Raw genomic sequence first — 24,796 nt, 5'->3', positions numbered from 1 at the left:
GGGCTTCAGCACCTTGCAGAACTGGAACTTCTGACATGGCTGGCTATTGCCTACCAAATCCTGTGCCCAGCTGGAGATAGGTCCCACCTCTGCTCTGTTATGATAAAACAACACGTTGAGAGTTTGGAGAAAAGTCCTCTCAGAGACTCGAACAATGTAAACTTTTAATTTGGTGACTACTGATGGGGAGGGTGTGCTGCTGTCTCTGAGATCTCTTCAAAAGAAAAACTCGTGAGTCATAGAAGGTGCTTTAATGCCCCCTTTTAGTGGCGTAAGTGGCCAGCAGAACGTCTTCAGAACAATTGCAAAATACATTTGACTCTGAGGAGGGGAAAAAACAAAAGAAAAAGAATAAAACCTCTCACAGATGGAAGATCTTTGCAGCCTCTAAGACAACATGTATTTTAACAGCTACCAGCCTACGTGCTGTGCCTTTCACAAAGCAAAGGGAAAAGCACTGGTGTCCGGAGAGAAAACTGCCATCCCCCTGTGGAACATGGCTACTAATTGCTAGTTGCATAGGTCAGTTTAAAATCTCATTAAACTCGAAAGAAAAAGAGCAAAACCTCACACACCCCCCCCCCATTCTATTAGAGTTGACAGGCTGAAACAGTCTCAAGAAAACCCCATTTAATAACACCATCAATGGCATTTTAGAGGTTTTATCCTTACCAAATTTCAAATAAATTGTCTAGAAGTGAAAGTTCCCAACACAAGTTCATTAAATCAAAGCACGCTAATTCCACACCCATAGGGCTTCAACTCAGGGCTGTGAAAGGCATTAGCTTGCTCTAAGCACATGCTTAAGTTTAATTATTCTTAAATTGAGTGCATCTTTAAGTGTCTTTCTATACTGCATTACAGACTCTTACAAGTCTACGAAAGTGTTAAAACTAGCATGGTAATTCGTTATTTTGCCTTTTTTTTTTTTTTTTTTTAGGATAAGCCACACAGGAAGTTTCTATAGATCGATGAAGCCATAAAGTGCAAGGCAAAGTTTTCACTGAACCAGCTTATAACATTCTAGTTTCCCATTTATAACGCCCTAGCACCCACTTTGGACTCACTGTTTTTGTTTGTGGATTGTAACACAATCCCAAAGTATTTTATCCCTTCAGCCAGTCCCGCTCTGTCTTCAAACACCTAAACAGATCACCCTGCCCAGGACAGAGAAGCTAGCATCTAAATCTTAACCTTTGTATTTCTACAGCACCCACTAGCATAGACAGACTGTAAGACTCTGGGTAGTCACTTCGCCTCCCGTATTTTATCTTGTTTTTATGACTCCAACAATATTTTGACATAACAGCTGCCCCTTTGAACATCCAGCTTGACAGCACATAGCACAAGACTGCCTTCCACTAACAGCTAATCATGTTCTAGCCTCTCCATGAAGTAAGAAACTATTGCAAAGACACACTGCTCTCACCTTCTCTAATGGCCAATAGACCTGTGTATCTGTCACTTGTGAGGAGGAAGAGCAGAGGCTGCAGATTTCTTAGCCTCCATTTGCAGTTTTATTTCTTCACTTAAAGAGGCAGGATTTGCAGTCTGGCGGCACACTGAGCAAGCCAGAGAGGAAATCACAAAAACTAAAGGAAATCTTTCTCTGGAGGGTAAAGTGTGCTGGCGCCAGCAAAGTTTGGATTAGGGTGACCTGATTACTGTCACTCAGGGCTTAAAAAAAAAATGCATGTTGTTCACTGAAAATGAGATAGAATTAGCCTGCCCCTAGAAGCCAGCAAGGCCAGGGAAATCAAGGCAGGTGTTAATTCTTGATCTGGAAAACAAAGGACCTGTGTTTAACCAGCTAACATATTTTGCTCACTACCGAGATGCTACATCAGCTTCAAGTTACTACAAAGCTACAGCTAAACATTTCTGTTGGAAGCAGTGGTGTTCTGTTTTTCCCGAGTCACATGAACTCTGTCTCAGAGTTTACTAATTCCACCCAAACATGCTGAAATACTGTTGCCTTCACAGAACATCATCAAGAACAAGCATGCACTTAAACACTACCACACCTAATTTCCAGGCTTGGCAGCTGTAAGGTGAAGGAAATCACTAATTTCACAGTGATTCTATGTCAACTGTGCTATTTCTTTCCACCAGGAAGTTCAAAAGGCAGGTTTGGGAGCAGGAAACTAGGAAAAAGAAAACTCCTAAAAAGTTTGGGTGTTGGAAATCAATAGCAAGTAGAGAAGGAACGAGAAGAGAAATGCCATTTTTAAGTAGTTTAATGTTCTGGCATTTGTATTGCCTATTGATTAGAAAGGGCAAAAAATGCAGATGAGGAGGGATTGATGACAGAAACATCAATGGCTTCTTTACAGGAGTCATTCAACAGTAGTGAAGGCCATTTGCCTTTTTGCAGAAATCGCATCAGGTGGGTGTGAGCTGGCATGACCGCCTATTCCCCAGAGGATGAGTATGTCCAAGCCTTTCACCTCCCACCTGCCTCTCATTAGCTCATGCTGCTCCATAGCTCAGTGGAACAAGCAGAGAGGAAAAAGCCCAATTCTATTCCTGAGCCTGTTGCCAATGTGTTGGCTGGCCCTAGGCCATAATTTCTGTAAAAGAAATTAGATGATACCTCTTCCTGCTACCTAAGTGTTGTGCAGCTCAATTAGTGAATGCTTGCATGATATTTTGAATATACCAAACTGTAGAACAAGCAGCTGTTACAATAAATACACAGCTGATCACAGAGTACCATTGACCACACTGTTCATTAAGCTCGAGCTGTGGAAAACCTCACACTCAATGTGATCTATTTAACAGCTGCTATATTTTTTTTTACTGTGTATCTAAATACATGAAGCGGCTAACATGACAGCTTGATTACTACAGCAAATCTGTGTCACTGCATCACAGTAATTTCACCTTCATACTGTCCGCAGCCTGACTGAGGTTGTGACCTGGATCCTTGACAGCTGTGCCGTTATCATATTTTTCTGATTGATGTGAAGACAGGACTTACAAGAAGACTCTTTCTAAACCAAGAACACATACATGACAAATGGAGGGATCAAATCCTCGTGTTGACTGCAGGAACACACAGAGATGCAAATTACTATACTCTGCATCAAGAACACATCCAGCTTTCCAGCAAAACCTTAGAGACATCACTGCCTTTCATTGCTCATTGACTCTGTCACTCAGGTTTCTCTTACTGCTACACTAAATCTGTGGGGATTCAGTGGGGAATGACAGAGCAGGAACAGGGCAAAGCCCCTGGCACGGCCACCGTTTGAGATAACCTGTCTAGCAAACATTTCTAGGCCATCCTGGACATCTGACAACACATGTCTACATTTGTGTTGGCTCACCAAACTGCCTTAACAAGAAACAGAGAAATCCCTTCACTAATTGACTCATTAGTAGAGACATCCAGATCATGACTCATGCAGTCTGAGACATCTCACCTGGGATAAAATGAACGTGACCTAGAAACACTTTACTGCTGTTGCTGTTGATGCCTACAGCAGTGCAATATGTCTCCACCTAGCAAGTTAACACAATGTTATCTATATATTTTGTCTGGAAGTGGTGAGATCTCTAGATAAAATAGGAGACATCCAGACTGACAGACCTCTGCTTGCAAACAAATGGCTCCTTACAACAGCTACCAACTAATATTGAGAGCAAAAGCCTCTGAACTAGCAGCAGCCACTGCTTCACGCTCCTCTTACAACAGCTCCCACAGTTTCTTCCCATGCAAACTTGTCTCCCTGGAAAAATCAGCAGCAACTTGATGCTTGGCTTGAGAGTTCAGTCACCACTAAATCCTTGAGCAAGCCCATGCAGAGTGTGATGCAGGGACACAGCAAACACTGGTGTTGACAGAGGGAAGGAGGCAGAGACCATCCTCAACAGCCAACATCTTAAGCAGAGCCAAGGACTCACAGGCCCTGCCAGCCAGAGCACTCACCAGGTTGACGAAGTCCTGGTAGCAGATCCTCCCCTCAGAGTTGCTGTCTGCCAGGGCCAGCAGGACCTCCAGCTTGTGGGGGTCCAGCTCCGAGCCGTGTCTCTGGAGAAGAGAGCGAAACTTCTCGGTGCTGATGTAGCCGGTGTTGTCAGGATCGAACTGGGACAGGAGGGGAAAGTGCTAGAATTAACCATTCCACGTTACACACAACTCTGCCCTCCTACACATTCATCACCTGCAGCAGACCCACAGGGACCCCAGGGGCTGTTCTAGCCTTTGGTGATGCATTGCCCTGCAATCGCCTCATCTCCAGCTTCCTTTTACTGCTCAGGGACTGCAAACACCCTGCTGCAAAGAGGAGTGAACCCAGGTATCATCTTCCACACCATCACGCTCTCTCCACCCAAGCTTCAGCCAGGTCAGCTCCCTTCACCTTCCTTCCCTCTGCATCACCATTTTGCTTGGGTATTTTTCCCTCTTTATCTGGACTATCAAGCAAAACCAGAGATGTAGTCTATGAGATAAAACTTACTGAAAACAGTTTTACTCCTGTATTTCCTAACACAATTGCAACACAGGAATACGCCATCCCTCCTCAAGCCCTTTCTGTGCTCAGTGTTTCTGACAGTCACCTTTCCAGACCACCTCTACAGATGTCTTCAAAACAGTTAGTGCTTTCACTGCTGAAGAGCTCTCTATTTTAAGATGGATTGGAAAGAAAGTCTTTGGACAGAGAGCAAAGCAGATGAGTATTATGTCAAACTAGAAGTAACAAGGCAGCCCCATGCCATTTTCAGAACATAAACCAGAGTCATTAAAAGGAAAGTCTGAGGTGAGATTTGGGGCGAATCCCACTCTGATCAAAACCATCACTGCTTTTCCTCAGACTAAAGGGTCAATAGCCTAAAAATGCCACTGAACAAAGCTTTGCAAGGCTGTTCAAACTTAGACTGCTTCCAGCGGCCTCTAGCCCACGCTGAGCTCCCCAGGGCATCCTGCAAGGGGCAGCCAGCTCACAGGCGGGCACACTCCCAGCCCCGACAAAGCTAGTGCTAGCACCATGTCAAGCACGTTTCTTTTGTGCTTTGAAAACTAGTGGACGCAAGCTGCCAGACCAGCCCACGCTAGCTGTGGTGCAGTCTGAGCTCTGCCAGCTCTCTGTTGCTGGGAGATTTGCCTTTGATTTCTCAAACTTGGCTGTGAGGACCTTGGTGTTCAGTGGCCTCCTTTTGTAGATAATGATATCAAGCTTGTTGGCTGGATTGAATGGCTGTCAGTGGGCAGGGTGGCCAAGAGGGAGTCTTTTCATGGAAACATTTGGGACATAAAAGGCCTTGGCAGAGCCAAAAAGGTCCTGACAATCCTCGCTCTTTCCTAACAGAGAACAAAAGCTGAACAGGCGCCGGGCCTTCAATCAGACGCGGCAGAGTAAAGGCTGCCTTGGCAAGGGAGGAGGTGAGAAGGGGGACGTGGCAGAGGATGCAGCCCGCCAGCTGCAGGGCTGGCACTGCTCTGCAGTAAGCAGAGCAGCTATAAAACAGACTGGCTTCAGGCACAGGTAGCTTGTTTAGAGGATGCGGTGCCCATGTGTGAAGCTCCATCTCCTTCCAGCCCAAGCACCTTTGTCCTGCTGCTCTTGGAGACTCTGCTATCGCTGGCTGCTTTGTTGAGGAGGAGCTGTCAAACCTGAGATCACAGCCCCTTGCTGGAGCAGGGCTGGTCTGTTATTTTGTCAAAGCAGCAGCCTCTCTGTGAGGAAGCTGCTGGGGCAAATGGATTACACAAACAAGACAAATCAAGTGACCTGTGGACAGTCAGAAATGGGCACTCTCCCCCACCCTCTGCCAAGTGTTGTTCTGTCCTTGCGAGGTGGCCTGGAAGTACCTTCCTGACAGCTGGCGCTCAGAGCCAAAGGTGGATTTCATCATCTGTTTACTGTCAAACAAGGGCTTAATATTAATCCCTGGAGAAGTTTAGCTCCCCTACTCCAGCCCACTCTGATGCTTTGAGTTAACAGATCAAATTCTAAAACTAATCCCCAAAATCAGGGCTTCTGCACTCAGGCTCGGCTCTGATGCTTTTTGGCTCTTTCTGGGACTCCCAAGCCAGCCTGCGTGCAGTGCCCAAGCCCAGAGGCACAGACACCCAGGAAATAAAGTATTATTAGCATAATACCTGAGATGACCTTTCTCAAGGGGAATTTGCAGAAGCTGGGAGATGAGTCATTCAGTGAATGGATCTAACACCTGGAATCCCATAGATACCGCTGTGTTCAGCCTTGTTTCCTGAAAACATTTGACCTAACCAACATCTTACTTAACTGCACCACTTTAACTATATCTTGACATTTAAGATGTCAGAACCTATCTTGTCTAGGACAGAGCCATTTGCTCCTTGAAGGCTTAAATGCCTCACTACTTTGAGGACCAGGGTCAGTGACTGAAGCATGGGACTCTTCCCATGCTGTGTGCTCATTGTTTGACTTCATAGGAAAGACCAACGGCCACAGGGAACATACGTGGCTGTTCCTTCAAAGGGCAGAAGAGATACAGAGCTGAAGCACACAGGCTCCTGAAGTGCAGAAGAGCTGCTCAGATCACAAACCACTTTCCCTAGACTTTGTTCTGCTTTAAAGTATTCCAAAAAGAAACATTTTGTAACCAAGAACAAAAATTACACAACCACTTCAGAGCTTCAAAGGAACCCACAAAGGCACACTAATGACTCCAGACTCACCAGCGCTAGAGCAGATACCACCCTGTCACTCAAGACGGTACTGTCCATACCTGTGTTACTGGCTGCTGGCTTTCCGAATGGACAGACCGCTGAAGCGTGACTAGTGGCTATGAATGAGCCTCTGCTCCAAGGATGCTTCTTTCTCACACCAATAGGCACCAGCATGCCTCCTTCAGCTTGCTGTCTTGCTGCTTGTCCCACCAAAATCAAAGCAGTGGGAGAAGGTGGCTAGTATTTTCAGTACTGTAAACATGCTAGAGAGCCTGTTCTCCTCTTTCACATTACTATGTATGATTTTCTTTTTGGCACTAAGATAATTATACTAATTAGAAATAGGTTTGAATTGAAACGGTGGATCTGAACAGCACAAAAGAGGTGAACAATGAACAACTGGCATCTGAACCAAAAAAGCCTGCCCTCAGGGCAGGACTAGACCACTGCTTCCACAACCTGGAGCAGAATGTTTTTCTGTAGACCCCAGCTGCAAGGGAGATCTCTTATTTATGTTTAAACAACTTGTTTCAGCATACAAAAATCGCATCTGTCACCACAGCACTCAAACTCCACCCCAACACTTCAAACTGCCTCAAACCCTGTTTCTGATATAACAGGAAGCCTCAGAAATCAAGGAGCTGAGCGGGTCCTGCAGAACATGTGTCCCCACACTTGGAGAAAACAACACGTGATGGCACACTCAAAACATTCGGGTCCATCAACCATAAAAGAGGCAACTGACCTTTGCTAGACGCTTCATGTATTTTTCCATGATGATCTTGTTAAGGGCCAGTTGTCCCACAAGCCCATCCAAGCACCTTTGTCTCACCAAGTGCACAGACGATGACTGGCAGCCAGCAGCATGGCTGTGCTGAGCCCCAAGTCCAGCCCCACAGGGACTGCTCCCCAGGCAAAGCCTCCCAGCAGCTCAGTCAGCACAGTGGCTTCCTTCAGCATAGTTACTTCTGCCTCTGCCCATCTACTTGGGCAGACAAGCGCAACACAACCGGTGCAAGGATGAGGAAGGCCATTTGCCCCCCCTCACCCCCCCCAACAATAGGACACTAACGGCAATTTCATGCAAGGTTTCCTCCGCATTTCAATGACAATCACCCTTAACTCCCTTGATCCTCAACCAGGCTCTTAAGCAAAAATGTAAATATGTTAATGACCGTAGCAGCCATCTGACCCAGGATCTTAATTCCCTGCCCAAAATAAGCCGGTTTTTTCCCTATACCTCCCTTATTTTAGAGCAGACACTTCATAAACTAAAGGTCCCACAGAAAAACTACAAGACAAAAATAAGTGGATGGGGCCTCACAAACTCTGATGGAAATACGAAACATGGTTGAGAAAAGAAAATGAAATCTCAGATTGTTCCTCCTCTTTAATTAAAGACACATCAGCCACGGCTGAGTGAGCAAGTAGGGTGGAGGCTGGTTCTGCAGACAGACAATGGGTATCTTGGGAAAACACAGACATTTCACGTAGCGCAGCCAGCTGCTCCTCTCCCCCATGGCAAACAGCCCTCTGGGGCATCAGAGCAGCTGGAGAGTCAACAGCTGAACTGGGCATAACACGAAGATCCTTGACTGGCTTTAGGATTGCAGGTCTGCTGCAACACAGAATTTGCTACCACCCATGGTTTCCTCATTGAGGGGCTTTGTCCTGGCATCACCCAAGTCATAAGCTGTCTTTGCAATGGGCAAGGCTCCAAGCAACTTCATTTAACTTGGAAGTTGACTTTGAGTTGAATCAGTCCCTTCAAATTTGAATCATTCTATAGTCCAGTGGTATCTTCACTTCTGCGAGAGATTAGCACGGCAGTCAGGCCTCCTGGCACTGGCCCCAGCTCTGCTCCAGACTAGGAGGCAGATTCTGGAAATAAATTGCCATGAGCTTTAGCTTCCCCTCCTATTATACAGAAATGACAGCTCCTGCCTTATTTCCCACCAGAAAGGAGCTATCGCTAGTAGGCCTGCTGCTTGTTCACATGTAGGCCCTTTCCCACCGGAAAGGCAAAGTCAATCATCACATGCAAAATCTGTTCATCTCCAAGGGTTTCAGAAACCACTCTGAGCTTTGCTGGATTTGAACTCAAACCATTAGATGACATAGTCTTCTGCAATCTAGGGATGCTAACAAGCTTTGGAAACAAACAGACTATCTCCAGCCTCAAGGGCCATGCTGTCGTTAAATCAAGAGTCTCCAAGTCAATATATGGAATGGACAGACTCCAAGTTGAAGCTGTGAAAAGACATTTAGGACAGGCATTGAAATTCTCATCAAGATAGTCACACATTTTACCAGAGCCCATTCTCTAACTTTCCACAGTCTCTGGGGTCATGTTGTGAGTTGGTGAGACGGGTTTTTTTCATTTGTTTTTCTAAAAAAAAAAAATCCAAACCAGCGATGTGACAACAGTATACGTAGCATTTGCTACTCTGATGAAGATTAAAGGAATGACAAGGCAGAAGATGAAAGTCTGTCCTATAATCCAAATGAGAGGACAAAAAGCAGGGGCTGTTTTAACAGGAGTTTTTCATCACCGCCTAGTGGTGATGATCTTCCAAGCATCTTAATGATCCTGTTCTCTCTTCCCATAGTGGGAGGTGTATGTGAGAGAAGGAACCCTGACCCAGAAGAGAGGAAGGGCAGTCAAAAGCAAGTGCATACCCCTCCACCTTGAAATCCAGCTTCTCACCATTAAAACTCACCTAATCTGAGTTGCCTGAACACATGTGATAAAACACTGGTGCTGGCTCCAGTGACGCACAGTCCCTTCCCCTGTAAATAATGAGTTTACCCACCACTGCCCAGACAATATAAAGTGATTAAGGGCTGTCCAGCAGTACTTTTAGTGCATGTTAGATTGCTTTGACCTGAGGTGAACCCATGGGCTGGAAACATCACCCAGCTCTCAAAAGCCAGATTGCATTTAAGGACAGAGGATATAACCTTGCTAACTGACCAAGCAGGGCCCCCAGACAGACCTGCTCCCTGGAAAGCTGCAGTGCGAGAGCACAGAGCTACCTAGCCCAGCATTCACCTAGGCAGGGAGGTGTTCACAGGGCAGATGGCCCATCACCTGGATTCGGGTAAGAGTCTCTGCATGCAGCACATGGCAAAGTGGAGATGGAGGGAGCTGGTATAAAATTCCCTTTTTCTTGAAGTGCAGAGTAGCCTGAAGAACCAGGTTCATCACCTCCGACTAATCTGTAGAGGCATTTCTGCTCTAATTTATTTCTCCTACTGTCTTAGGCACAAAGACAAGGAAGGGACCTACATTACTACCATCTGTTGTTACCTTCTGGAAAAGCACTTCATCTAAACAGACACTGGAAGCACAGATTCAACACGAACAGGAAAATAGAAAGATTTAGGAGTGTACCACTGCTCAGTTGTTAGGCAGATAGGAAAGAGGGCTTTGGGACCAAGTTTGATTCTTGGTATTGCCAAGATTTCTGGAGTGAGCTCAGGTGGCTCTTGTAATGCCTTGACTTCTCCAAGGCACAAGCAATGCACCTGTGCCTGCGTGATCCAGCACAGTGAGGGCTGTGGAGCACTTACAGAGCACGACTGGCTGATGACTGCAATGGCAAAGGGCAATTAGCAAGCCACAAGGCCAAGCAGCAGAGGAAGAAATGAACAGAGCTGGCCTTCTGCCAAGGTTTAACATATAGAAACACACCAGACTTTCCAAAGCCAAAGACAGCTGGACACCACACTGAACTCCTTGACTCCATAGAGATTCAGAGCCCTGGTCCAAGCCACCACAGAGCCAAGCAAATCCTGCATTTGGAGACCCCAGGAATTTCTGACCCACAGCTTGCTGGGGAAGCCTATCATGCTCGGCCAGGTACCCAAACCCATGTTCTGTCTGCATACACATTTTTAATGCAATTCTCTCCGCTATCCTTCTGCCTGTGGGTTTCTTGCTGCAAGTCCTTGCTAAGACACTAGGAGAGGATAGAGCTGAGATGCACTCACAGGACCTGTTGACCTAGCTTTCAGTCCTCTGCTGTCACGATGACCCACCACTCCGAGCAATTCTGCTGCCTCTCTCCAGATCAGCCTCTTGGCAGAACACTCACAGGAGTCAGCCTCCAGTCTCAGCTGAGGAATTACACACAGTGTTCAAACCACCCAGAACTAAATTATTCAAAATATGCCACTGTGCTGTCTTTGAAACCAAAGCCACTCCCCAGAAAGAAACCAGGGTAAACAGAAGCTCCATTATCAGCAGCACTGACAAGGAAGGAGATGCAGCACTGAAAGTGAGGGAGATAATTACATGATTAATGAGACAGCATGGATGGCAGGAGATGCCCTCCATTATGCCACAAGGCTTAATACAAAGAGACATGTTTATAGACTGAGCCTTCTCCAGCTCTGCTTCTTCCTGTTTTATTATTTATGTAAGTGCATTAAGACTAATGGAAAGAAGCTGAAGCACTCTAAATAGTGGCAGAGTTTTTCTTTAGGTGGAAATACAATTTTTAATCTTGATCCAGCATTGGGCACCTTGCACATTTCGCTGGATAGATGTCCTCAGCTGCAGCAACAGGCTGGGCAGGTTACAGCCCAGGCTGGCAAGTCACATATCTTACATCGCCACCCCAGCTCTGATGCTGACTATCTGCACATCTTGGAGACTGTGGACAAGATGAAATCTACAAGAGACCACCTAGTGACTGTCCTGGCCAAACCCACCCAGCAGTTTAAAACCTTTTCTTAAATCCTTAGGCAAGAGGTTTAACACTCTTTCCAGGTCTGCTTGTCAGCACTGGTTCAAACATTGTTATATAGACAAATGCCCAGTCTCTTGCTATCCCTTTTGAACTCCTCTAGCTTTTAGGGCTCCACAATCTCCTGAGGCAGAGGACTCTAAAGTAAAACCCACTTTTCAACAGGATCGTGTAAGGCATTAAATATCAAAGCTGAAAACAGCAATATCCATACTACCATGACACACAATATTCTCATTTATCACCACATAATAATTGTTTATGTCTTTTTAGTCACGTCTTATTGGAGCATCTCAAAATCCTGTATCAATATTAATTACATCTCTCAGGGCTTCTACATTGTGAGGGGACATAATGCATAAGCCACTTCATTCACAGCTGAAACGCAATCCACTGTGGGTGGGATGCTGCATTTATTTGGACTACGTAACTCAACAGAAGGCATAGCATGCAGAGTCAGCCTCACAGCCAGGAGACAGACAGGCTCTAATCACTATTGCTATGAAGAAAATAAAGTTAAAAAAAAAAACAAACCAAAACCCAACACACTCTTCAGCTGGGGCTCTATTTTCAGGCCAAGTTCCTGCAGTCAGATATCTGCTTACCCCCAGGTTAACTAAAAGTACACAAGCATTTCTGTAAAATTCACTGCTACTGACAACGTCTCCTGTAACAGCAGCATCTCTGCTGGTACAGATGAGGCAGACAAGTCTTCTCATTCAAAACAGGGTTTTGGTGTGATATTATCTGGAAAAAGTAGCATAGGTGATACCAGCACAAGAGAGTCAGGAGTAGCTGAAATGTTTCTGTTCCATATATGGACAAAAGCCCAATGAATTATCTCCATCATATGATGATGATACACTTTCTGTCCCAGCAGTAACTCTGGAGAGTGTTACACAGCAGCTGCTGAAGTTAGACAGTTTCGAATCAGCAGGTCAAGGTAACTTTCGTCCAAAATATTTTAAAAAGCCAGTACTAATGCTCATTTTCAGCCTGGGAACACTGGAGGAACATCAAGATCTGCTTTTTACCTTTCTTCCAGCTTCGAATCAGCAATGCAGCCCTTCCAACCATGGCTCCAAGCATGGTGACAGGCACGTACACCACTCCCGAAACTGCAGGGCTGTAACAAGAATTTAATGGGACAAAGCAGGTCTACTGGCCTAATAGCAACCTACAGCAAATGAACAGATGACTGAGTAACGCATAACTGAAGGACGACTGGTCTAATATCAGTCAGAATAAGCTACAGAAAATAGATTATGTTCAGCTGGCATCATCTGGATGAGAATACAAACTTAGTGCCGATTGTAAGACAAGATTGCTGGTATAACCGATTTCTGCAGGGCATCTGACATCACCAGACAATCCTGAGTGTTAGGACTTACTGTGACACAAACTCAGGCTGTCACACATTCTGGCTATTTGACAGGTCCCAAAAATAAAACTAAGCTAGAGAGTTACCGTCACATGGAGATGCCACTAATGGGGACCCATGAGAATTTGTTCTTGCCCCTACAGAATTATCATTAGTGACTTAGGAGAAAGCATAAGGTAAGTCTGCATCATGCTCACAGATGAGCTGAAGCAGCAAGTTACTAAGCATGAGCTGGGTCTTTTGGTAAAGCTGGATGCTTGCAAACAATACATACTACAGTAAAAACAAATAGAAAGCCATATGGCCAGGGGCCAAGAATGCCAGCCAGCTTACAGGATAGGGAATGCCATCTTCAGAAGCAGCCACTCTGGGGAAAAAAAATTAAGCCTTTTTTTTAAAAAAAAAAAAATAAATTTTTTTTTTACACGGAGTGCTCTCAAGCTAACACTGCCTTCAAAAAAGGAAATGTGACCTGCAGGTTTGTAAATGAGTTGACGTTACCTTTGGCACTTTGTTACTGGTATAGCCTGGCTGGCTCCATTGACAGGCTCAATTCATTAGCTTATGAAAGGGAAGGTTAAGCAATGACTTGATCACTGTCCAGAAGAACCACAAAGGGAACAGAAATTTGGCAGTAGAGGATTCTCAGCTATGACAAAGGTATAATCACATCTAGGGGCTAGAGGTCAAAGCTGAGCAGCTTTAGATTAGAATTATTTTTACTATTAACAAGTGAAATGTAAAACTTCTGATCAAGTTAGTGAGGCAATTGAATTGCAAGCTTTCCTAGGAGATGAGGTGTGGCCAAGGTCAAGCAGAAGATGACTCAGAAAATCTTCTGGCCTTCATTACGGGAGACTAGACGATTCCAACAGTTCCCTTCTGATCTGACTGCAAGTTATTAGGGCTCAGAAAAACTTAAGCCAAACAGATGCATTTAAAGCCCCAACTAACAACTTTCGTAACACATACAACCAGAATGACCCACCTATACTGGAATTCAAACACTTCTGACTAGAACGACCACCACAGAGCAAAACTCCTACTAAACAGACTGGGAAACATATTTAACTCATATTGATTTTACATCTGGCTTTGCTCAGTCATGGGGACCAGAAGCTACCAAAGAAATCCCTCTGCTTTCCAAGCTAAACTGGATTAGAAGATAATGTCAGCCTTGTGAAGAGGAGCCAGAGGTATTGCATGATTCCCTCCAATGCCTTTGTAGGCACCTGGCATTACACTGCAGTGACATGACCATCTCAAAAGTATCCAGACAGGCTGGTTCCAATGGTTCCAGCCTGGAGCTGGAAGCATTAATTATTACTCTAACCTCTATCATTTAAACACTTAAGAGCAAGCAATCCTGGCTTGCGTCTTTCCAGGGTAATCTCAGGCGTTACAACTACAGTAAGGAGCCAGACTGCTGGAAGCTGTGGTGGTTCACATTGTTTCTTAGGACGTATATCTAAATCAGTCCTGGATGACACTCAGACTGCAGGATCCCTGCATGGAGGACTGCAACGGTAAGGTCTGCAGTGTTTGCACTTTCCCAGTGTCTGCTATGTCAAATATACTCAGTCTAAGAGTAGAAGAGATTTGTCCAAGTGCCAAAGCTGGACAGCCACAAATAAGAAAAATCAAGTTGCATTTTTAGCTTCTTATAGGCCCTTATTGGATATGAGGGACAAACACAAGGCAAGGCACAGTGTTCCTAGAGTTCTCTTTGCCACAGTTTTCAGAAGACACAAAACATGTCTGAAGTTTTAAAGCAAACCATGACTTAATAAAGACTCCACAACAGGAATGCAACTAACTTCATAGGAAGAAGTGCTGTCCATGCAGGTTCCCAGCCTGAGCCTTGCAGAAGTTTGCCCTGCAGGTGACAAAATGCAGGGCTAGCCTGGGGCTAGCTGTGCCCTGCAAGGTGTAATGCCTCTGTGGAGCTCAAACATGGTGAATAGGGAATCCCTTTTACACACTCACCAGCTTGACAACAAACTGTACCCCAGCATGGTTTGAAATCCCTCTTTCAGACAGTCATCAGGGGAAGGGCTCCTTCTCACAGCACTGACAAGTCCTCACAGAGCCTGGCCCTGCCTGAGCTGTATCAGGGGCTCCTTACTGCCTCAGGAGACAGCCACAGATACTCCCACACAGGAGTGCTCACGCCATCAGTCAAACCTGCATTCATGCACAGGGCCCCTCTCCTTGCCTGACTCCACCTCATTTCTTCCTCCTCTACTGAACTAATCAGATTTCTCATGGGTACAGGGCTCACATGTGCTTTAAAGAACACCTGCTTCCTCCAACATGTCTGCGCACTCTTCCCAAGCTCTAATAGTCCCCTTTTACTTGAACAGACCGGCTTGAACACAGTTTAGCCATTCAAAGCTGAAGCCCTCCATGGGCACCTACATGCAAGCAGACCTCACGCTTAGTTTTCCTGCCATACTGCAGCAAAGAGATCTCCTCCTTCAATAGGATGGGGCAATTTCTGCACACTGCTGGCATGGGTGTGAGCTGTAGGGAACCAGGCGCACAGCAGGCTGGGGAATCTTTGGCAGAGGCCTGTGGTCCATATTTGCCATGTCACAAGCACAGTGGCTGCATTGAGAGTCAGAAACAAGCCTTGGCTACTGTAATTCACAAGTTCTATTTCCTGGGTAACACTTAAAACACGCATTTAGGTGCAGAGATGGCTTTCCAAAACCAATACAACCCCCAATGCACACGATTAGAAGAAGGAAGCAGAGAAGGCACTCAACAACCATAATTAGAGAGACAGCATAATTAAGAGAATGCATGTTACACTCCTCAGGAATGAGGAAGTCAAAACAACCTCCCAGAGAGTCACCTGAGAGCTGGAACCACTGCAAACAAAGAGGAGACAATCCAGGAGGAGAGACGGAAAGGCCAGACTGAAAAGGAAGGTTAGGAAATGCAATACTGTTCCTATTCACGCATCACGCTGCATCTCTGGGAAGCGGGAAGGGTGGGGTAATCTTCTCACCTGCAGGGTAACTAGAGAGACAAATCCACCCAAAACAATCCCACCAGGCTTCCACTGGGGATTAATTAGCCCCTCAAGTGGGGCTAACTTCTAGCACAGCATCCTCACGGAGCACGCTGCAGACTGCTGTGCTTTGGATGGTCATGGAGATGGGAGTGCAGAGACACAAAAGGAGGACTGCAGAAGGGGCAGGAGGAGAGGGCAGCTCAGACTGGCTGAGAGGAAGCCCAGATGAATGGAGAAAGGCAAGCAGGGAGGTGAATGAGCAAGAGGTGATGAATGGTAGGGAGGGCATGGAAGTTTTACACAGGGCAGAGAGCAAAGACAGACCTGAATGGGGAAGACTGAAAGATGCCGCTTGAATGGAAGGGGAAAGAGGGAGGAGAAATGAGGCAGAGAGAGAGCTGAGCAGTACAAAGTGCAATAGTGCAGGCAGAATAGCTTCCCACATGGACTTGACAAGGCCTTAGAGAGAGAGACAAGTAACACAGCATGAACTTTAATCCAGGAGCAGAAAAGCTGCCTAGAGCAGACAGTGTTGCCATCGTCTGTCCCTGCATAATCCCTCCACCATCGGGCACCTTCTTTGCTCCCAGTCAACAAATTCTCATGAACCCAGAGCAACTCGAACAGCTGCCACCAAAGGCCAGACAGCCCCCATCAAAGGGAGTTGTAGCAAAACTGAGCCAGTGACATGGAAACAGCTGATGGGATAAAGTATCAAGGTAATTACAAGAACCAGCCCAAGAGATGCAAGTGTAACACCACCCTAAACGTGGGACAACATGCAGTTTATACATACGACACAGAAACATTATTTATCATCAGTGTTATTTGCAGGGCTTTCCTCCCATTTCTAAAGCCAGGATACATTTTTTCAAAACAAAACTTTTCCAAGCAAAACCGTGAAGATTTCAGTCATGCCAAGACCTTCCTGGGAATTTGACTTAGCTTTGAATGTTGTTTAGAAGAAGCTCCCTCAGATTCTGCAAAGCCAAACACTGGACATTACCATTTTCAAAATGTTTTATTAGAAAATTGCCACTTATGTTTATGTTCAGACCACCCAGATGGTTCGGCTCAAGTCACATTAAATATTTTGCTCAAAGGGAAACAAAAAGCATTTTCCCCAATTTTTTGGGGAACTGCAAACAAAACTCTACATATCATTATTTACCCACTTTCACCCTCTTCACAGCTGGGGAAAATAAAGCGTTTAGAAAGGGCATATCTTACTACTTGAACCTCACTGGCAGTGCTGACAACTGGATACACTCCCATCTCTTTTGAGTGTGCAGGTTTTGATATGCCAAGGTATCTGTTATCTTCCTAGGTCTATCAGTCACCCCCTACGTGATCCTATGCCAAATCTAATTTTCCTAAGTGCAAAGCAAAAGATACTGTGACTCATTGTAAAAGGGGTAGCATAAGGTCTTAAATCATAGACCTTTACTTCATGCTCAGAAAATCTTTCATATTTATCAGGAACAACTATTTAAAAGCTAATTCAGTGTCTGGAGCTCACGTTTTGCTCACTTATAGACTCCACTGTCACACAAGCTGAAATGAAAGGTCATAGAAACCCAGTAGAAGGTAGGACACAGCCCTCAAAAACAAACACAACGGAAAGGAAAACAAATTTAAATCTAAGACTTGACCCTACTTTGCCTTTTCAACACATCAGGGAAGTCAAACATACAAACTGGCTTTTAAAGTGTTGCTAGAGGAACCATGAGGGGCCCACCTGTGCCTCAACTTGGGACTCTGGTTCTGCCCCCTTCTTTTTTGATGGTTCTTGCACCAAGAAAACATAACAATATCAATGCAGTTAATTTCAGGCAAAAAACGTAAGCATCCTGGAGTCAGAGCACACGCAGCAACTCATCTGAGAAAAGACATGAGGATTTCTCCCCTCCACCCCATCCCATCCCCCTCCCAAAGAAATAGCAAAGGAATTTCCGGATAAATCTGGACTGGATCATCAATCCCTCTCAGAGAGGTCCAAAAATATAGGACAGATTTGGAATCTGGCCGTTAGCAATCAGGTCTCTAGCACACAGTGCATTTTGAAATAATTTGTGCTTTTTATGATGCACAGTGCTACCACCTCATAAAGAGTTCCATTTTCTGAACTGGGAACCCAAGGCAAGAGAGCGAAGTAACTTTCACCCGAGGATGCGAGAGGCTTAAAATACTGCTGTAGTTGAGATGAGCTGCTCTGGCCACCCCCATGAAGCACTCCCATATTGCCACCTAACAACGGACTAGTAAAAATTGGAAACTGCCAGATACTAGGGAGGGCATTTTTAAGGACCGATTAAGATAGAGTAAAGGTCAAAGCACCTCCAGGAAGTATGCTAAGCTTGGTGATACCCACAAACAAGAAGAAAAGACGTCCAAGTGTGAGAGTCTCTCCTGGAAGCAGCAGGGCGATGAAGAGATCGATGTGTGTTTGCGCAGGCATACGTACACACACAGCAGTGGCAGAGGGGCTGTAAGGGTTTCCAGAAGGGCTGCTCTGCCAAAGCGAACAAGCTTGAATATTGCAACTTCACCGGCCAGTTGAGCCCATGAAGAACCATTACTGCAAATAGACGAGTGTCTTGCTTTTCCATCTGCCAGCCTGGGCACAGGCAGAACATGTTATCTTACATATGGCACTGGGGGGAAGGGGAAGAGAATATGAATAATTCTCCGTTCAGTGAAAGGAGCGTGAGCTGTGCAGCTGCTGCAGTGCGAGCAAGCCCTAACAGCACGAGCTATTGCTTTGGGTCAAGAGATCATACCATTTCAGCCTGCTTCCTGACTTGTGCTTCATCCCAGCTGCTTTCCTCTCCCTTTAGTACCTGCCTGCAGGAACAGCTAGCTCTCTGGAAGAAATCCAAACACAAGGAAGAGAGGTTACATGTGCCTGAGGGAAATGACAACACAAGGCAGGTCACTGCTTAGTCTAAAAGCATTCAAGCAGGGTCAACACCTACTAAAAATAAACACGTAAATACACACATACACACTATACAGAAGAAGGATTTACTCAGATGGGACAGCCAGGAGCTCAGGCATGCTTGGGGTTCCCTGAGTCTGCATCTCTGGGAAACTGCCAGCTATTACAACTGAATCAGGCAGACTTGTGCTGCCAAGCAGCTAGGAGCTGACAAGTCATCCTCCTTCCAGCAAGGGCTGCTGTAGCACCCATGCTGTTAGGGACCAAAACTGTCACCCCTTCCCCATTCCACACCCAGCCTGGGAACTTTAGTTCTTTTCTGCTCCCCAAATCTAAGTGCCCCATATCAGACAGCTGAGGCAAAGCCACTACCACAGGCTGGTCAATCTTCTTATGCAAATGAACTCAGGGTAATTGGGACGGTTACAATGAGTCCCTGACAATGTTTGCCTTTGTGCACACCAGCGGTAAGTACAGACTGAGCTGCTTTCTAAGGATGGGGGGTGAGGGGAGAGCTGCACTGAGGGACAGCATTTCAGCTTCTCAGAGGGACGATAAGGAAGCACTGTTTAAACACAAGGATACTCTCAGAAGCATGGAGCTGATGGGCAAGGAAGAAGGCAGATACTGCAAGTAAAAGTCACTGGCTGGAAGCCTCAAAAATGTTCAGGGAAGCATAGCCACTGTGGCACGCCCGTGGAACTGTACCCCACATTACAACTTTCATTCCACAGACAGCAAATTTCCACAGCATTCATCCAGCTAAGGATCTCAGCCCACAGGATTCAGACACCCAAGAAGAGCTCCCACCAGAGCCAAGACTGGACATAGCACAAACACTCCACACAGAGCAATTGCCCACAGTCTCCAGGCTGCAAGCACACAGTGGCTGGCTCTGGCTCAGTCACTTCTTCACTGACAGCTCTGCTTCTTGGTTATCTCAGCACGCTTCAGCCCCATGAATCTCATATAGATGCTCTACTTCTGTTGTAGCCCTCCAGGGCCCATGCAGCAGCCGTGGCAGAAACCTAAACAAAAAGCAATCGCTCCCTGAAATCCTGTCATGCAAACAAGACTCTTCCCACCCATTGCCACAAGGACTTAATGGAAAGGGACTGAATACCCTCCGCCCACCCCTGCCTGGTGGTCTTTTTTTGTCTCATGACCTTCCCCGCACAAACACAACCCCACAACAATCAGACAGGCAACATAATGCACCAGCGCCGGCTTTCCCAGCCCTTCAAGGCAAGCTGGGGAGCGAAGGGGGGAGAGCCGGGGAGAACTGAAAGGGATCTGGGGACGAAGAACTGATAGGATGGGCATGGAAATACCAAGCAGTGTTTTAATTTCTACTTGTACAGTCCCACGAGCCAGGATAAAAATAGTTTTAATGAAAGAAACAAAAGAAATGTTATCTCAAATGGCTTAAAGGGACACGGAAATACCAGCCAGTGGCATTTTTGCACCCCAAAAAAACATTCAAAAATGCTTCTAAATCCTGTGAACATCTTTTAACATTCCCTCCAACAAGCCCGTAAAATTGAGCTCCATGGTGCGAACTCTGCTAGTTCTTACTTACTATCTTTGAGATTTAAAGTCCAAGATGAATTAGATATAAAGGTCTTGCTTCAGACTGGGAGAAGACATTTTTGCAACAGCAGTAGCTGTAGACAGCATCAACAAACATGAGAACCCTCCATGGTGCGACAGCCTCAAAGTGCAGAAAGTTTCTGCCAGTCTGTCCTAACTATGGAAAAAGAGAATCATGACCCGCATGACTGACAGCAAGGAGTAAATGTGCCTCCAGCCCAGATTGTCCTTCCAAGGTAACAGATGCCCTCTGGTTACTGCAGAACACATATCACCTTTGGGGAAGAGCAATAAGGGTCTCCAAGGTCTTGTTAGGAGCAGATCAGGAGACCAACAAGGTAAGGGGAAACTCCTGCCTTCTGAAATGCCAAGGGATTCTTCCTTGCTCCCTGTGTGTATACAAGAAAAAACACAGACTCCACAGGAAAGCAAACCAAATAAAGCAAAAAGAAATATCACCTCTCAGGGTCTGGATTCAGTGAGCTTAGCAGGGCCTTCAGTTATGCTTCAGGGCACTGGAAATACATACTAAGTACCTTTACAAGGAAAGGAAGCTGTGCTTTCGCCAAAAGCTGAGATCTGTGTCCCAGGAAATCCTGGCAGCTGAGGCAGTTACAGAAAGCAAAGCTACGGGAAAGCACTTGTGTGATTTACAGACACATTAGCCACCTAGGGAGCACGGCACAGTAAGAAATGACATCTCAACTCCTACTGCCAGCACCGCCCACAACGCTGTTATCGTTACCCACATCCTTGATTAAAGCACTGTGATCCTATGGTGGAAACCACCTGATGAGCCAGGTATGAAATCACCTCCATGGGATGGTGCAGCTGATTTAAAGAGACAGAAAGTCTTGACAAAGGCCACGTGCAGCAGCTGGGTGCAGGAGGCCTCTTCCAAACCCAACACGCAGTGCCCCAGGCCACATCTGGCCAGCTGGCCCTGGAGAGGGGGCATGGAGCTGCAACTGACTCTTGCCTATGTCCTGACATGAACTGGAGTAACTGGAAGAGCAGCAGCACGGAGCCCACATACAATTGGCAAACTTCCCACAGCAAGGATACTGTCTCCTGTCAATCCACTCTAGCCTTAATCCTCTGCGGAAAGATCCCATCAGCACAGTGCTAAGAGGCAATCTTCCAAGCCAGATGCTAACAATTAACAATAGCAAAGATGAGCAAGGAAGGGACAGATGGAGAACAGATATAACCAGGCTCTGCTCATCACACCGAGCCACTCGGTGGAGCTGGACAGGAGACACACAGGTAAGACTTTTCGCCTTGCTCAGCCCTGCAGTAAAGCACTACACATAAGCATGCATGGGACAGAAAATCTACTGCAGCTCCAGAGACAGACATGAGCCAGTGACAGTCAGTCTCACTGCTTGTCCTCACTAGAAAGGAAGTATCTGTGGCCCAGCTGTGAAGCTGCTTTGGGCTCTGCAGTATTTCTGTCCCATGTAGAATATGCACAAACCTCCTGCTGGTTTGAGGATTTGCACCCTGAGTCTGGATATTTCCCCAGCATGAAGGGAAAACTAGAGTTTTGACTCAGCTCATTCCACGGACAAAGATTTCAGCAGAATCCCTCTTCAGAAATGAGATTACTCAGGCAATAGCAGGATCTTCAGCACAGTTACCATGTAAGCTAGCAAAATAATGTGTTAACTGGAAACTGGCCATCAGCCTCTTCACCTATCAACCAAGAGAGGGAACACAGCTAGAAAGCAAGCCAGTCCAACTCCCATGGCTGTCACTCTTCTCTTAGCATTTCTATGCTAGAAAATCTCACTGCATAGATAAATGTTTGTTGTAGCAAGTGAGGAAGTACAACAGACGGGGTTCCTTAGGTGAGATTAATTCCTGTCCTTACTGCATAAAATAATTATTTTAAATTTACATTAGTCTTTATTATGGCAATGAAAATGATATGGCCATTTTAATTGATCACTTGCTTGCTCCAGTTCTCACCTCTACGGAGTTTGGTGGCAGTTGAAGTAAAAATTATTTCAGAAACTGCCAGCTAGTGCCACCAGGAGAAGCAGGTCCTGATGAACAGCTTCTCCATTCACTCTTCTGAGGTCTTGTAGACCTGGTCTCAGGCAAGCTGAAGTGAGAACTCCTCCTACACCACAGAAATGGGACAGTCTAGATCACTTTGATCTGTAGTGGTGGGGCGATGGGGAAGGGGGAAAATTTATTGAGGTCTTTTGCAGCCCTACATATCTTACCACTCCTTCAGCATTGAGCCACGTGAGCTGGCTGCTGTGTGCTGCAGCTGAACCCAAGCAAAGCAGACCAGAGCTCTCTGACAAGGAGCTGGTGGTTAGAGTGGCCTGGCTGAAGCATCTACAGAGCAATGCTGCCTTCCACAGCCCCAAAGACTGATTGATACCCAAAGCTGCCAAATACCTCCAGCTGCCACTGAATTCACCAACTTGAGATAAGACTCCCAAGAACCCTTGGGCACTGACTATTTGATAGACCAAGCCTCCAGAAGAAAAGCAGCTGGGTTTTGCCTGCATACTTGCTTGACGTCCTTCAAGCACACACAGCAGCTTTTTTCAAGTTGAAAGATGGGCTTATACCAACCCATAGCAGACTGCAAATCCCTGTAATCACAACTAGCTAGCTTCAGAGGCAAGACATCATAGCCAAGCACCTCTCTGCCTCTAGGGGACTTTTTTTCAAATGCCAGAGTGTGGGGAAGAAGCGCCACGAAGGTACCACCCACACTCCCAGCCACCCCACACTGGTACTTCACCCTAGGACTATTCCTGCTGCTCACCCAGCAAATCTGATTCTTTCGATGACCTTCTCAGAAACATACCAAACCACGGTAATTTCCTCAGGCTGCAAAATGGAGACGCTGTTCAGTCTAACCCTGCCATACATTCCTATGAGAACGGATCAGTCGGAAACAGATGCAGTACCCACAGAGCTGTACGTTATTACAGTAACGACAGACTTTCCATAGCCAAACTCTGCTGCATTGAAATCACCAGCACTTAGAGAGGCTGTGGCCAAGGAAGGCGCTAGCAAAGAAATTTTTCGTTGACATGAAAGATGGGGCTGTTAGCAAGGTTCAGATACAGCATTTCACCTTAGAAAAAATCAAAGTAAACCATAGAAGCTTCAGGGAAAAAGATCATTTGAGCCTGGATATTCCTTTCTCCTTGGCACAACTTTATGGTGCTTATCACAATATTCTCCCTGCATATTTGCTACTGCCCCTTCAGCCCAGGCTTGCATAAACGATCAAAAGCTGAAGTATTTGTCTCACAGTGCTAAACAGAAAACCAAGTAGCGCCGGTGTTTTCAGAGTACAGCCTCTCAATATCTGAGGGATCATCACAACCTCATGTGCTTGAAAAATGAAATTTATCACACAAATGCTCTACCATGGAAGGGGTGCACGTTGTGTGAGCTTCCTTTAATAAAACCCTGAGCAAAAGACATTGAATATTTCTATGTCTGCATGCCTAAAGAAACACAAAAATTAAATTCAGAGGAAGTGCTTACCCTTCTGAAATCAGTAACGAAATTAGCATGGGGCCCAAAGGAAGCAAACGAGGCCCCTTCAGAGGGGCCAGGATTTCATCTTGTGTTTAAAACCCCACAGTGGCAGATCTGTACTTATTTTAATGACCCACCAAATACTTTTAGTCCTCTACATCCCTCCATGAAAGCCTAATAATGAAAAATTATCTACTAAAACTTGTATTTTCCTGAAAAATAGTATCTGAACAGATCTCCAAAGACAGATACTTCTGTGGACACAGTGAATTTGGACTGCAATGCTTTGTTTTCAGATATCATTGCATTTAACATTTTCGCAGCTTCCTTGGAATAACATTTGATACAGGAAAAAAGATGTAAGTGATACTCACAGACAAAAGAATAGCAAACCCTCTGAAACCACAGGGCCTCTCCATTTGTATTGCTTTTGTAACAAATATAGTCTGAGCCACTGAATTCCAAGTAAAAGATCCTCAGGCAACTTAAAAATTCAAGCAAACTATAGCCATGCAACATTAAATGCATTCATTTTTATGAGCATCAAATTCCACCTATATTAATGGATCAGTCATCCTCTGCAGCTACCAATTTACATATGCAGCCTGCCAGCTGCTGAGGGGCCAGTGGACACATAATACATGAATACATTAAATCTGAAAAAGGAAACCAACGTCCATCATAATTGAACTTAACGATCACATTTTCTTTACAAGCAGCAGCAGAGTCCATGCCTGCGAACCACCAACCTCGTAAAGGCACCCAGACGCAATGAAGCACTGAACACTCACAGACTTAACTGTGACGCACGCAGTGTTCACAAATGCATCACATTCAAGCCCTACGCAAAGAGGGAATTCCTTGGAGCTACATTTTCACCAAGTCACTAAAACCCATGCTATTGTACATGGACTGAATTCAAAGGCCTGTTCCTCACTATGGA

The 24,796-nt window shown here is 45.6% G+C and overlaps 1 protein-coding gene across 1 annotated transcript in view; it reads right to left on the bottom strand.

Moving 5' to 3' along the window:
- RHBDL3 (rhomboid like 3) overlaps window positions 1-24,796 on the bottom strand; it is a 62,182-nt gene that overhangs the window by 19,840 nt on the left and 17,546 nt on the right. The window contains exon 3 of the mRNA XM_086473777.1: window positions 3,932-4,090. Coding sequence (XP_086329903.1) covers window positions 3,932-4,090 — 159 coding nt within the window. The remainder of the gene's footprint in view (window positions 1-3,931; window positions 4,091-24,796) is intronic.

Source organism: Leptosomus discolor, chromosome 15 (assembly GCF_034619465.1).
Source record: "Leptosomus discolor isolate bLepDis1 chromosome 15, bLepDis1.hap2, whole genome shotgun sequence".
Lineage (NCBI taxonomy): Eukaryota > Metazoa > Chordata > Aves > Leptosomiformes > Leptosomidae > Leptosomus > Leptosomus discolor.
The sequence above is the reverse complement of the archived record's forward strand: the minus strand, read 5'-3'. Positions and strand labels throughout refer to the sequence as shown.